Genomic DNA, 13,649 nt, shown 5'->3' with positions numbered 1-13,649 from the left:
TATTAGTGTACCTACAGGAGTGCACATTAATAATATATATCAGAGAAAGGTCACTATTGCATGGCACAGGACAGGATTGCACAGGATTCTGTCCTGTCTAGTATTCTTACAAGTTATATGGCTAAAGATCTGATGTTGACCAAATTTATAGACAATATGAAACTAGAAGGCATTCTGAATGCCTTCATAGATAGATTCAGGATCCAGAAAGATCTCCACTGGTTAAACAAGTGGCCAAATTTGACAACTTCAAAACCCAGCTGCCTGAGTTCAAAATGGAGGATGTATGATTTAATAAGTGTTAGAAAGATCTGGAGGATCTTTTCTATCAGAAGGTAAATTGATGCAAATGAAGCTGCCAAGTTAAGTGTCTAAATAAGGAAAGTGATAATCTGCCACTTTACCTTTCAGCTGTTTGGTCTGGGTTCAATTTTTAAATGAACATGAGCAACTTGTTCACTCAGAAGGAACTGAAAAACTCAAAATCCTCGCTTTTGAGGAACAAGTGTAAGCTCTCTGAATGTTTACCATGAAGAGATTTGAGATAGCCACAGCAATCTAACTATTCAAGAGACAATGAGAAACAGGAAAAATTGATCTTTTTTCATCACCCTGGAAGGCAAACCAAGAACCAATGGGTTGGAGTTACAAGAAGTTAGATTTTATCAGTGAGGAAGGATTTTCTAACATTTAGGGAAAAATGCATAGAAAAAAATGAAGCGTTGAAGCAGAAGCTGGACTTCATTTGTCTGGAATGTTGTCAAGGGGAAATCATGTATTAGGGGTCAGACTAGATGGCCTCTAAGGTCTTTTCAACTATGAGGTTTTATTCATTTAGACACCAGGCACCAAGTATCCTATCCTAGGATTTGGTTTTTAAAGTTGCCACTTAACCGTATGTGTAAGGGAGAACACAGAACAAAGAGGGATGAAAAACATACGTTGTGCTCATACACAAAAGAGAAAATGGTGTATTTCTCTATTTTGTGAAAATGGATTTCTATTTCTAATCTTTCAATATCTACAGAACTGTTTAATGCTTCCCAATAAATCTAATAAATTGAAGAAGTTCAAAAATTAACAGCCACAATAGTTTATTTACAATTGAACTCTTTATAAGATATTTACAAGACAACCAATTTTACACATCAGAAATGGTATCAAAAGTATGAATTACAACACAGACAACAATATGAAATGGGCATAAAACAAAGCTGAAGTGGACAGACAAGCAATTTCTCTTTTTAATTTATTAACACTAGCTTAAACTTTGTTAAAGAAAGAAACAAAGAACTATGTTTTAGGAGAATTGCAGGGCCTTTGTTGAAGATTGAATTTCACAGTGTTGTATCCCATGTAGGGAAAAAATAAGACTTAATTTTCCCCCCACACTCTAACACACTGTAATTTCGCTCTTGGAATTTTGCTAATCTACTCTCCAACCTCCTCAACAAACCTCAACACATCCAAATCAAAGGAGAACTGATCTAGAAGAGGGGACAATAAAATGAGCAGTCCTAGGTAGAGGGAGAACCAAGGAAATAGAATCCACTTAAGTCTGGCCAGATAGCACCTCATGGATTCCTCTTAGTCTAGCTCAAGTTCAGAATCTGGGGAGTCCCCTGGGTAGGGCACAAACACAAAGGTTATATTTGCTAACCCATATCCAAATTAGGAATCCGACAAATGCTGAAAATCAAGAAGAAACAGAGGAATCAAGGAACAACGTAAAGAGACACTGGTCAGTCTTTTTTCTTCTTGGGCACATTATAAAGGAACATAACATAGGTCAGAGTAGGAAAGCCAAACAGCTTGTCATTTAAAATGATGGAGAACAAAGAAAATCTGGCCCAGTTTTTCTAGAAATCTCCTTCCTCCCCTTAAGGTGTGAGATGAGAGCCCCTAGTGGAATAAGTCCTATTTCTCTCTACACTCTTGCTGCAATGAAGTTCACAGCAGGTTCCCTTGTGGAGAGCCCACTCTCCTAAGCAGATGGAGTTACAAATGAAAACCCATAGCCACACACACACACACACACACACACACACACACACACACACACACACACAAAAGGAGAAATAAAAGCAGCAAGATCATCCAAGAATACTACATGTGCTGCCGGAATAATTCCTTTAAAAGTCAAACCCAGGGAGCACAGATCAACATGTCACAAAAATCTTTAGCAGTGGGAGGCCCCTGAGGAACTTTTCTTTTCTTCCCACAATGGTATCCCCATTCTCTCATGCTCCATTGATGGGCCGGCCACACACCCTACATACCTTGGCTTCTCCTCTAAAAGTGCTAATAATCTGGGGACATATTCTCTTCAAGGATAAAAGCCCCTACCTTCTAGGAGATTAGACCCCTACTTGTTTTCACACAATAGTCATGAAGACTAAAGAAAGGCAATTCCTATATATTTAAGACCAGAGGTCTTGGCTCTATTTTCCTTCCAGATAGTTACAGGGATCTTACACTGAGACCAAAGTGGCCTGGAGTGCTGTCCTGAAATTTTTTAACAAAATGGGGGGAAAGGGGGACCAAGATGATACACATACAAATCTATTTTTACAAAGTGAATGGAGAAGCTCATTAGGTACATCTGTTTGTTTCAAGATGTAGACATTTGCCAGCCAAAGGAAGCACATATTTCCACATACACCCCCCACCCTCCCTAAATCTCTATCCCACCACCGAGAGCTCAGCTAAAAGAATAAAGCCCAACTAAGGAATACTTGAGAAGTGATGTGACACAAGGACATCTACACAGGTTCTGGCATGCCATTCTCAAATGTCAACTGCTTTTGTTTAGAGTCATAACTTGCCCAAAACTAACCATCCCCATTCTCTTTTCTAAGGATTTTATTTCTTGAGGAATGGGGGAAGAAATTCAGTTATCCGTTAACTAAGAAAATAATCACAGCACAAATTCCTTCCCACATGGCTGTATCACAGAATAGTTTTAAGAGAACAACTGTCTTTTCAGACATTTATCTGCCAACTTTTCAATCTCTTTTCTACCCTGTGAAGATGACTTGCTTCATCACTTCACTTTTTATTCCTCATCTGGTCCTTAAGCTCATGGTGAGGTTTTTTGTTTGTTTTGTTTTAGGGTAAACACCACTATACTCAAACTCTAAGGAAAGGGTATACCAGGGCGAGAAGAGTGCCATGCAGGCACGACTCTACAGGCAGGGGTTGCTTCATCTTCCACAAGTCTAACGAAGAGAGCCCTTTTACCCCTTTAACGTAGGCAAATGTAGAGAAGCAGACCCCTGAGGCTTCCGGATCTGCCATCCTATAGATTTAGCTTGAGAGCTCATTTCCCCAAAAAGGGAAAAGAAATCCCAATCACCCTCCATAATTCACAATTAGCCCAATGAAAGAGTTTTTGCGAAATCAGAGTGATGAAAACAAAACAAGATCAAGGGAGTATGGAAGGGCATTATCAGCGAACGATAACATACATGAGGACATAGGTCACACATACAGGTCTCTGCCATTCTCTGGGAAATGGCGTGCTACAACTATCTGAAGACAGAAGGTTCTTGCCAGTTCAGCTATTTCCTACACGTCCGGTGAGGTGTTTGCTTCTTCTGGATCTCCAACCTGCATCGGCTACGCTCATCCAACCAGGGCAGCTCAAAATTCCTGGCAAAAAAAAGGTAAGGAAATCAACTTGGAAGACTAGAAGGGATTCAGTGTGGACCAAAGATTAACTCTAAAAAAGATACTATGCCCCTCACCACTCCTAACCCTGACTCTCAAGTTCCAAATTTAGAATGTCTTTGCTGTCCCAAAGCCAGAGAGTGTGCTATTAAAGTGACTAAATAATCTCTTTCTAACTCAAAAAGCAATCCTTCTAATTATTTTATCACTCCAATGCTAGTTGCCCAGATAGCCTCACTTCTGTCAAAGAGCCATGGCTATCCCTAAGCCACCCGTTCCACCTTATTATCTAGGCCTTCATGAGGTCTAAAAAGAAGGTAAAGTGTAGGCTACCTGAGAAGGGAGGGGGGGGAGAAAAACCTTTATACTTACTGCGGAGTTAATTTGGGTAATGGTCGTCCAAATGCTACAACAGGCAAGAAGGGGGTAATCATCAAACTTTCAACTATGGGAGAAAGCCAAATGGGACCTTGTTAGTGACATAGAGGGGAAATGTCTAGCAACTACACCTGCTCCAAAATGCTGTTTATTCATTCAGAGCAAGTTGTACCCTGGAGCCTTGAACCCTTTTCCTTCTTTGAAAAACCTACTTTCTTAGATAGACAAAACTTACCGTCATCTGGCTCAGGGAAAAATGAGGTAACCTCAGGCTCAGATTCCTGAATTCCTTTCTTTTTATACATTCTGAGCTGCAGTCGTTGTAAAATTCTTTGTTCCCTGATCCTCTGAATATCCCATCTGGGAAAAACAAACCAGACAAAACAAAGAAACAAACCCAATATTACTGAAAACCTGCTCTATAAAAGCAGCTAACACAGTCCAGACACTAGGGAGACCTGTGCTGACTCTTCTTAATGGGGTGGGGAGGGTGGGGGGTGGTAAGTGAACTGTGGTAAAGTGAACTGTCTGCCTGGTCAGGAAAGAGCTCTTTAGGTCTAGCAGTCCCAATCACGTGTTGATGTTCCACAGAGAGTGGAACTGAGGAAGGGCATACACAAAGAAAAAGAAGCCAAACATCTTTACTTGTAACAACTACCACTTCAAACTAAGATACTCAACCAATTGGGATGGCAGTAATTTAAGAGTGTTAAGGGCTCCAGGGCTTTTCACAGCATGGATGAGAGAGGTTAGGGTCCCAGGGCTCAGCTGTTCCAGGATGTGTATCTCTCGCCTCACCTTTTCCTTCTCTTCTCATCCAGCTCCAGTTTTGCATGCCGCTTTGAAAACACACTGTCATCCAGGTTCTGTGTAAAGAACAGCAGCTGATAAACTATTTATCACCACGTGACACATGTATATGCGAACTCATTTCCAGGTTCCAGGAATGTAACATCTTTTCCCTGCAGGTCCCACCTGAGTCTGTGAGTTCTATGGATGTCATGGGAACCTCCTAGTAACAGAATCCAAAACACATACTCTTCTCCCCACACCCACCCTTGTAGACTGTTCGAACTTCGGAATTATGTCCTCAACTTTCCAAGGTGAAAATCATGTCAAACTGAAACAACCCTTGAGACCGCCATAAATCCTCCCTACCTCCATGCTTTGCAAGAGTCTGAGTTTTAAGAGTCAAATAAGTTTGGAATATGTAATTTTGTTGCTGAGTGGCACATTCTACCTTTTCTACTTAGCATGAAATTTCATTTTGTTTTGAACACTACCTAGCGATTTATTTTTGAATAAATCATTTAGTCACTCTGAAACTCAGTTTTCTCTTCTATATAAACAAGAGCAGGGCTAGATAATCGCTCAAGTTTCCTTCTGGCTTTAAGAGTTATTTAACCCATCCATCCCGTTACTAGGACACATTCAAGTTAAACCTCCATTTCTACCCTGTCCCTCACTCCCCTCTGCTGACAGGTCTTGGGTACCTACCTCCAAAAGGTCTGAAGGATTTGGGTCCCTTAGAGGCTCTACTGAGTGGTCCCTCCAAGAAGGAACTGAAAAAAAAGAAAGAAAGAAAAAGAAAGGGAGGAGGGGTGGAACCACCCTTAAATCCAAAGTCACACAACCCTCCTACTATTCACTAGGACAAGAGGTCTCTCCCCAGATAGGACAAAGTTACCAAGTGATAGGAATCCATTCTATGGCCTCACCTGAAGCCATATTCAGTGTCCTCGCTATGGTATAAAAGAACCTAAAATGCCATTGCAGTCTGCCAAACACAGGATCACAAAAAACCCTAAGCCAATACCTGACAATTCATATAATTGATGCTATTGCAGTTCCTGAAAAACAACTGAAATTTGTAGTCATTTTGAAGTCTATAGTGTAATCATACACCAAGGAATCTCACTCTCCCACATCCAGCTGATGGGGAACGCAGCTCCCAACCATCCACCATCCCACCGACCCCCCACCCCAGGCCCAGCCAGCACAGTTCCTATTCTACTCACCAGCCAAGACTGAAGTTTCTCCTGCAACACTTGATGGCATCAGACACCCTAAATAATGCAGGAAAGAAGAATCATCTCAGTGTAAAAAGAAAAAAAGCCCATACCCAAAATGGAGGAAAGGATCATCACTGAAGTTCTCACTAGGAAGCCATTTTGGTTTTTTTGAGTTGTTCTTTTGAGAATTTCTCTCTGGGGGAGGGGAAGAGGGAACAACAGACAAAAGAAAAGAAAATAAGCCCACCACTTTTTTTTTTACACTGAGACGACTTCTTTTCTTCATTATTTAGGGTGGTTTCCCTGCAACAGTTGATGGCCAAGGATATCAAACCTTAAACTCAGAACATGGCAGGTGAGTAAAAGTTGACCCTATTTTTCAAATAAAAGATCAGTGTTCTCAAAACTTACATATGTAGTCTTCTTAAACAGCTCCCTCCTCCCTCCAAACAAACTACCTTGCTGGTCCAGCCTGAACAACATGCACAAAGACTTTGGCTTCCTTAGAACAAGCCATTGAGCTTCCTCTTGAGATAGGGGCATCAAGAATAAGGATTCACACGTTTATTCACAACTCAGGCTCCTCAAAGGGCTGGGATTCCCCCCAGTCGGACTCTTTCTGTACTGCTATGCCCACAATCTCAGAGGTGTTTGGAATTTTCTGTACTAGGGCAGAGAGGGTTTTCAAAACAGCCAGTCAAACAGAACAGCTCTGGACCAAGCCATTTCCCAATCCCGGATGGGAAGTTGCTTCACAGTTTCTCTTAAGTTGTTACACAGCATTGCCATGGCAGCAAGAAGGTTAACCATTAAGGATGAACCTGTTCAACTGACTGAACCAACAAAAAAACCTGAACCTAGATCAGGATCCTGGTCTAGCTCATGGACTCAAGTGTGAGGCCTAATGAATTTTAGATAGTTAAGAAGAGTAATCTATCTTCCCCACTTAATTTTGTCACCAGAACAGCCAAACAAAGCCTGGAGAATGCTCTCGTCTTATTGGAATGGATTCCCATCCCCATCCCTGCTAGGGCAAGACACAGTGGTAGAAACTTGGGGCTGTGGCTCTCTTCAAGAAGACTTCCCCCACCATCACCCCGGAGCGCCCGCAGTGACTGTCACAGACTAACATTACACAATTGAAGGCACATTGCAGTTACTGGTTGATGTAGGAGATAGGGTAGCATTTCTGTGTGGAAGCCATAAAGAAAAAAAAGGGAATGAAGACCAAGGTCCCACACCCCACACCCTCCCCAAGCAGCTCAGATATCCCAAGATAGTCCTTATTGTTTGAAAAATAGTTTGTAGACCATTTTATTTAAATATATGAACAACCAATGGGCTACTGCAATCCAAGTAAACTCTTCACATTTAGAACCTTTGTGAAGTATAGTAAGATAAAGTAAGACTGTTGGTCTTTGGCAGATTCCTCCTGCCCCCCAGACCGGGACATAGAGATACAGATAAATGTTTATATAGTTAAAGAGCGGAGGCCCAGGTGAAATTCCCCACCCCAAGCTGGCTCCCCAACCCAAAAATTACCATTGGCCCCTGAGAACACCCAAAGACCACCCTCCCAGGTTTCACACAATATCAATTGCAGGAACAGTCGTGCATGGCAAAGTATAAGTTCTATGCATTTCACAGCACAGAAAACCCTTCTTTCAGAGGGCATGCAAGTTGCCGGAGATTACACCCCCGAGTCTGGTGCTCTTGTGATGAGCAACTTACTGGCAAACACATCTCCCAGTGTTGTAAGCAGGCAAATACATTGAGCACATTTTGCTGTAATTCCATCTATTTGCAATGCCTGCACAGTGTCTGTCTCTGGCTGTTAACTTACTCATTCTTGACAGAACTCTGCTTTATTGATTGCACTTTTTTAAAAATGCCAAAGGCATTTTCACACGTGTTAGCTTGACCGCCACCACTAGGGTATAAGAGCAAGTGTTCTCTATGCCTTACTTGCTACAGTCTCCTCCTTCTTTGGAGAGGATTCCCGTAATGGTAACGGTGATGGGGGAGGCTGGTGCCAACGACACAAATACATTTCTGTGGTGGAAAGGTACGGCAAATCTTCTATCTCACTTGAGAAGGCTTTCTCCTTGGGATGGGTGCTGGGTCCCTTCTGGGGAGTGGAGAGTCTTGGCGGGGTGTCCACTGAAGACCGGGGCTTTTCTGGAGTTTCTTGGCTCCTCAATTCACGTTTACAAACAGTTTCAGATAAGGAACCACAGGGTTCCTCTTTAATGGGAGAGTGCTTAGGAGTTTTTGTTTTGACTTTTGAAAATTCAGGAGCCAGCTTTTTAACAGGAATCTTTCTTTCTGTACTTCCAAATGGGGATTTCCTATTAGATAGGGAAGAAAACATTATAAAATGTATTGACTCTTGAATAAAATCTGATTTGATTACATTTGGGGGCAAGAGAACAAACAAGTTCAGGTATCTAAATACCTAAACATCTGATTCAGTTGGCAGTCACGAGCAGGAACAGCCTCATGCTTACCAGTATTTAGAACAGGCCCTCAGTTAAGTGTTTGTTGAACAAATGAGTTTCCATGCTTAAGAACCTCTAATTGCATCTTATTGCCCACTAAATCTAAAAAGGTTCCTATTTTATTCAAGACCCTTTAGCTAACATTAGGTGCCACTACTCTGTGGCCTATTTCATTCCTGTCAACCAGAGACCAGTCTCTTATTTTTTGCACCAATTCTATACCATGTTAATTACAATCTCTATTTCTTTTTTCTTGCTATCTGCTGGCTTTCTCCCACCAATCTCCTCCCCCCCACCACCATTCCTAGAATGCCACTTCCTTTCCTTTTTACCAACCTAAATTCTATACTTCTTTTTCAAGATCCATCTCCTCCTTAAAGTTTCACTATTTTACCTCAGAATAATCTTTAATGTCTCTGAATCTTACAAAACTTAGTTTATATCACTGTTGTCTACTTTCATATTTTATTGCCATTGAATTCCGAGTTTGCAAAATGTATGCCACCTTCACAGCTAGACTGACATCTCTTTGGGTCCAAGGACGGTCAGACCTTACTTCTTTGTCCACTACTACCTAACACAATGAAGGAATTTAACACTTCCTAACTTGAAGTGAACTGCTATAGTTTAAAGAAACTCAGCTGTCACATTTCTTGCCCATTCTCTTTATGATGTACTCCACATTCTGTAATTACTACTGTGACCAAAATGTTCCCAACAGATTTTTATAGCCTGCAAGAATGTTTCAAGATAGTTTCTCAGCATGGAAGACCTCATAATTCAGGATATGGTTGTATTAAAACCAATTCATAAATCCCAATCCCCTATTCTCAGTCATTGGAAACACATGTCCTCATCATGTTCAGACAGTGTAACAAAGTTATCAGCACACCTTTTGTGTCCCTTTCCACTCCGCCCACAAGAGAAAGGCTTGGGAGGCAGAGTCTGGGATGTCTCGGAAAGCTCCGGCTGGCACTCCAGTTTAATTTTCTCGGATAGCTCCGTTTCCTCTCTCTCTTCAGTTTCATAGCCCTGAAACAGCTTGTGCCTTTCTTTCTCGTTATCCTTCTTTACCAGCTGCATCCGCCTTTCCATACGTTCAATCCGAGCAAGGAGCTAAAAGAGAGAGTGCCAAAATGCAGACTTAAAACACAAAAAATTACACCCAGGTACTTAGCCCCATTTAGGCATCAGTATGGTCTTCTGCCTCTTTCCATGGGTCATAGCAATTCAACTTATTTTTAACAGACAGGCATGAATCTGAATAGTTTTCCTTAAACGCAATAGAGAAGACAAGGTACTCTGCTTAATTTTAGGGCTAACCTAGTTGAGGAGGGGTATGGGGGAATTTGTAGTTCATTCTTTTGAAAGAAGATCCTCTTCTCTGGGAGGGGCCACAGCATGCCTTTCAAATGGCATGGTCTCTCTACTGCTAACCATGTGGCTCCAAGTCAGTTTGGGAGTTTCCAGAATTAACCTTATGTTCTTTTAGGAGGCCCTAAGTTTCTCCAAATCCTGTCCTCTCTACTTTCACTCCAAAATGCTATACACAAGGGCAAAGTCCAAACGGTATATTGAGAAGGAATTAAAAGCTCACAGTCACAGTGCCACGAGGGATTGCAGTGTTATTTGAAAGGGGTGTGCAGGGCATTTAAACAATGAACACTCAATCTGGAAGAACTGTAATAGTAACCAGTACCCATAATCCCATTGATCATGAAATATGCATGTTTCTTTGCACTTGAGATAACAGGAAAAAAATCTACCTATTTATCTAAATATTAATTAAACCAAAGTCTTTTAACTTTAATTAAAGGAGAACTACATAATCAAACAAAAAATGGACGTCTATTACCATTGAAAACTTCACATTAGAATGTTCTGAGAAAAGGTGCCAACTATGCTACTTAAAACACTATAGTAAGAATTTTATTTGGGTAGATGGCAATATTAACGTTGTCTTCATTTTATCTACTTAGCTGCAGAGATTTCAGTAGAGGCCAAACAACAACTGGAATAAGAGAAACAAGCTTAAGCAATGCTAAGACTGCAATACACAACAAAAACGGTGAATGCCAAGTTCAGACTGATACTCTATCCTTAACTCACCCCACTTTTCCTGCCTAGGAAAGTCTGCAAAGGGGCCATTACCTCAGGAACTGGGCAGAAACCTCCAAATCAGCAGAGAGCCCCCCTGTCAGCCATACTCTCATTTCATCTTCTGTTTTGATTCACAGCCTTAACATTACTTAACCATGGTTTGTGGGTGACATTTCCTTGATTTCTTCTCCTTCACTGGTCCTTCTCTTCCCGCCCCCCCCCATGTAAGGATATGATGTGTTGTAATTACAGTACCATCACACCCCTAGACTGCAGTACAGTAGCTGAGCAGTGCCACCTCCATGTTGAGTAACTTCCACAAATCAACACCATGAGATATTTTGATGAGACCTGCCCCAGCTCCCATTCCACCTTGCAGAATGCATTCTCCAATAAAACAGCCAATGCCTGATGCGATTCATTTGTAAAGCAAACAAAATGAATAGCCCTCTGCTCCCTTGCTCAGCCCTTGGCGCACACAACGCCAGAGAGAGAGAGAGAGAGAGAGAGACTGCTGCAGCCTGAACACAACAATTGTAGAAACCATGTTTATTTTTAGGCAGCTGTAAGGTATGCTAGCACAGTAATACCCCCCCCACCACACACACACAGCTTTCCTGATATCTGGAAGAATATGTTTTAACGCATAAGGTGCTCTTGACTACTGCTGCAGTGAAAACAAGCCTATATAGTCATGCTCCTCAGAAGTAAAAATAAGTAATAAATTACTGCCCTACTATCTTAAGATTCTGAAAATTGGGATTTTCTGGGGAGGGGGTCTACTTAATACATTTAACAAACTTCCTTTCCCCTGATGCCTTAAAATCTACCAGCCCTTCCACATTATGCTTATACAAGGGAGCTGGTCAGTGGGTCATGTTTTATAACTAAGATTCTTATTCAAAACTGTCTGAAATCAAAGGCAGTGATTCTCTTCATATCATTTAAGAAAACTAAAATAGGATCCCACTGTGAATCACCTCTACCTCTCTGCCAATTAGAAGGCCTACTGCCCTCCTATCTAAAGATGCTCCAGCAGTGCAACAGCTGCTCTGTCCCTCTCCTCTAAGAATGCATTTCTAATGCACAATCTCTTTCATTTAACCCCTTCCATAAAGCCACCACATATGCATCCCACCTTTGCATTTTCAACCCTTCACAAATGAGATCTTTTCCCACTCTCCACGTCTTTCCCACAAGTCTGGGGCTGTCATTTTAAATTAACCCTTTGGCACCTGAAGCCTCCCCTCCCCCTCCCACTGGGAGGTTGCCCTTTAACCCCTCCCTCCAACCCAACGTGTCTGTGAGCCTGGTTCCCAAGGACCCGACACTTAAGATACTCCTTCGCTGGTGGCCAACCTCCTTACCCCTAACCAAGGGATACCTTAACCTCCTACAGCCCCCTTCCCCCGAGCATGCGCACAACTCGCTCGTCGTCCCGAACGCAGATTAACCCCTCCCGTACCGTGTCTCTCTCTGACTTCAGCTCCTCGATCTCCTTTTCCTTGGCCTGCAGCTGCTGCTGCTGCTGTTCGATGAGGTCCAATTGCAGCAGAAGGATCTGTTTGAGGCAGGCGGCCTGACTGGAGGCTCCCGAGCCGCCGCCACCCCCGAGAGGGCTCTTCCTCATACTCTTCCATCTGCCCTCGCTGGCCGCCAGGGTCCCGGCGGTGGCGGTGGGCGCGAGGGGTGGCGGCCCCGGCAGAGGTAGTGGTGGGGGTCCCGCCGGGTCCGAGGCGGTGGCAGCTGGGGGAGCCGCCCCACCCTTGTCCCCAGCCCAGGGCGTAGGCTCTTTGGCCGCCGCCACGAGAGAGCCCGTCTGAATGGGCAGCACCGCCTGATACTTGGGTCGGGGACTGCAGCCGGCTCCCGCGGCCGCTGGCTCCCCCCCAATGCCGGCTTGTTTGGTGGCCGGGGGCGGACAGGGCAAGGGCACCGAGCCGCCCCAGCTCTCTTCCTGCTGCCCGGGGGCCGCCCCGGCCGGGAGTAACAAGCCCCGGCCCTTGCCGCCGCAGCCGGCCGGGGAGGGCGCGGGGCTCCCGCCCTGGGAGGAGGCCAGCGGGGGCCCCGGCTCCTTGAGCTTACGGTGCCGGGGGAGGAAGTGGGCTTCGGCCGCCCCGGGCTCGTCCTCGGGCCCGCCCAGCGCCGCAGCCCGCTCGTAGTCCAGTCGCTGCTCAGGGTTGCCGCCGGCAGGGGCCGCGGCCGCCTTGAACACTGCGGATCTCATGGTCATAGTGGTCCGGAGCAGCGCCGGGGACCGAGACGGAGGAGGGGGTGGGGAAGGGGCGAGGTGTGGGGGGTCGAGGACGGAGGAGGGGGAGGGGAGTTTGGCGGGCTCGCCTCAGCAGCGCGGCAGCAGGCCTCGGCTAGCGCGGCTCCTCCGGGGCCCGGGCGCCATCCCGCCGGCGTGCGGAGAAGTGGAGGCCGCGGCTGAGGCCCGCCGCCGGCCCATGGGGGCCTCGCCGCCGCCTCTGCTGCCGCCGCCGCCGCCTTCGCCTCAGAGGCAGGAGCTCGCACCCAGCCGCCCCCGAGCTCATCCCCGGAGCTCGCTTCGGCCCCCCCTGGCCCGGCCGGGCCCGCCTCGTCTCCCCACCCCACACCCCCCCTTCCCCGCCCCGGCCCCCCGCCCCGGAGCTCGCCTCAGCCGCCCCGAGCCTCCATTTTCCCCCCGCTCCTCCTCAGGAGGGGGTGGGAGGGATGGGTCCGCCCAAAGCCCTCCTACTCCGGGAGGGGGTCTGTCGCCTCCCCTGGGGGTCTCCGCGGCTCGGGGTCCCCCTCCCCCACAGTCACCCCCGGCGCCTCAGCGTTTCCCTTTAAAAAAACGGAGCCGCTCGCAGCCGCCACCGCCGCAGCCGCCGCTGACCGGAGGGCGCATGCGCCGGGCGGGGAGCGGGCGGGAGCGAACCGGGAGCGGAGAGGAGGGAGGCGGGCCGCGCTATTGTGAAAGGGGCCGCCGCCGCCTCGAGGGGGGCGGGGAGGGGGCTGCGGGGGC

At 45.6% G+C, this 13,649-nt stretch overlaps 1 protein-coding gene across 2 annotated transcripts; it reads right to left on the bottom strand.

Annotated features, from left to right (window-relative positions):
* Window positions 1–1,077: 1,077 nt before the first annotated feature.
* MSL1 (MSL complex subunit 1) lies at window positions 1,078–13,236 on the bottom strand. 2 transcript variants are annotated; one of them, XM_036079997.2, is made up of 9 exons: window positions 12,123–13,235; window positions 9,450–9,673; window positions 8,025–8,407; window positions 6,066–6,113; window positions 5,545–5,609; window positions 4,846–4,913; window positions 4,283–4,407; window positions 4,042–4,114; window positions 1,078–3,651 (listed from the first exon to the last, which is right to left on the bottom strand). In XM_036079997.2, exons 1-9 carry the CDS (start codon window positions 12,888–12,890, stop codon window positions 3,561–3,563), a joined length of 1,845 nt encoding a protein of 614 aa, XP_035935890.1. In that variant the 5' UTR covers window positions 12,891–13,235; the 3' UTR covers window positions 1,078–3,560. The 2 variants fall into 2 exon arrangements, with proteins under 2 accessions (XP_035935890.1, XP_035935891.1); XM_036079998.2 differs by lacking the exon at window positions 6,066–6,113 and having other exon boundaries at window positions 12,123–13,236.
* Between the last annotated feature and the right edge of the window lie 413 nt (window positions 13,237–13,649).

Source organism: Halichoerus grypus, chromosome 2, assembly GCF_964656455.1.
Source record: "Halichoerus grypus chromosome 2, mHalGry1.hap1.1, whole genome shotgun sequence".
Lineage (NCBI taxonomy): Eukaryota > Metazoa > Chordata > Mammalia > Carnivora > Phocidae > Halichoerus > Halichoerus grypus.
The sequence above is the reverse complement of the archived record's forward strand: the minus strand, read 5'-3'. Positions and strand labels throughout refer to the sequence as shown.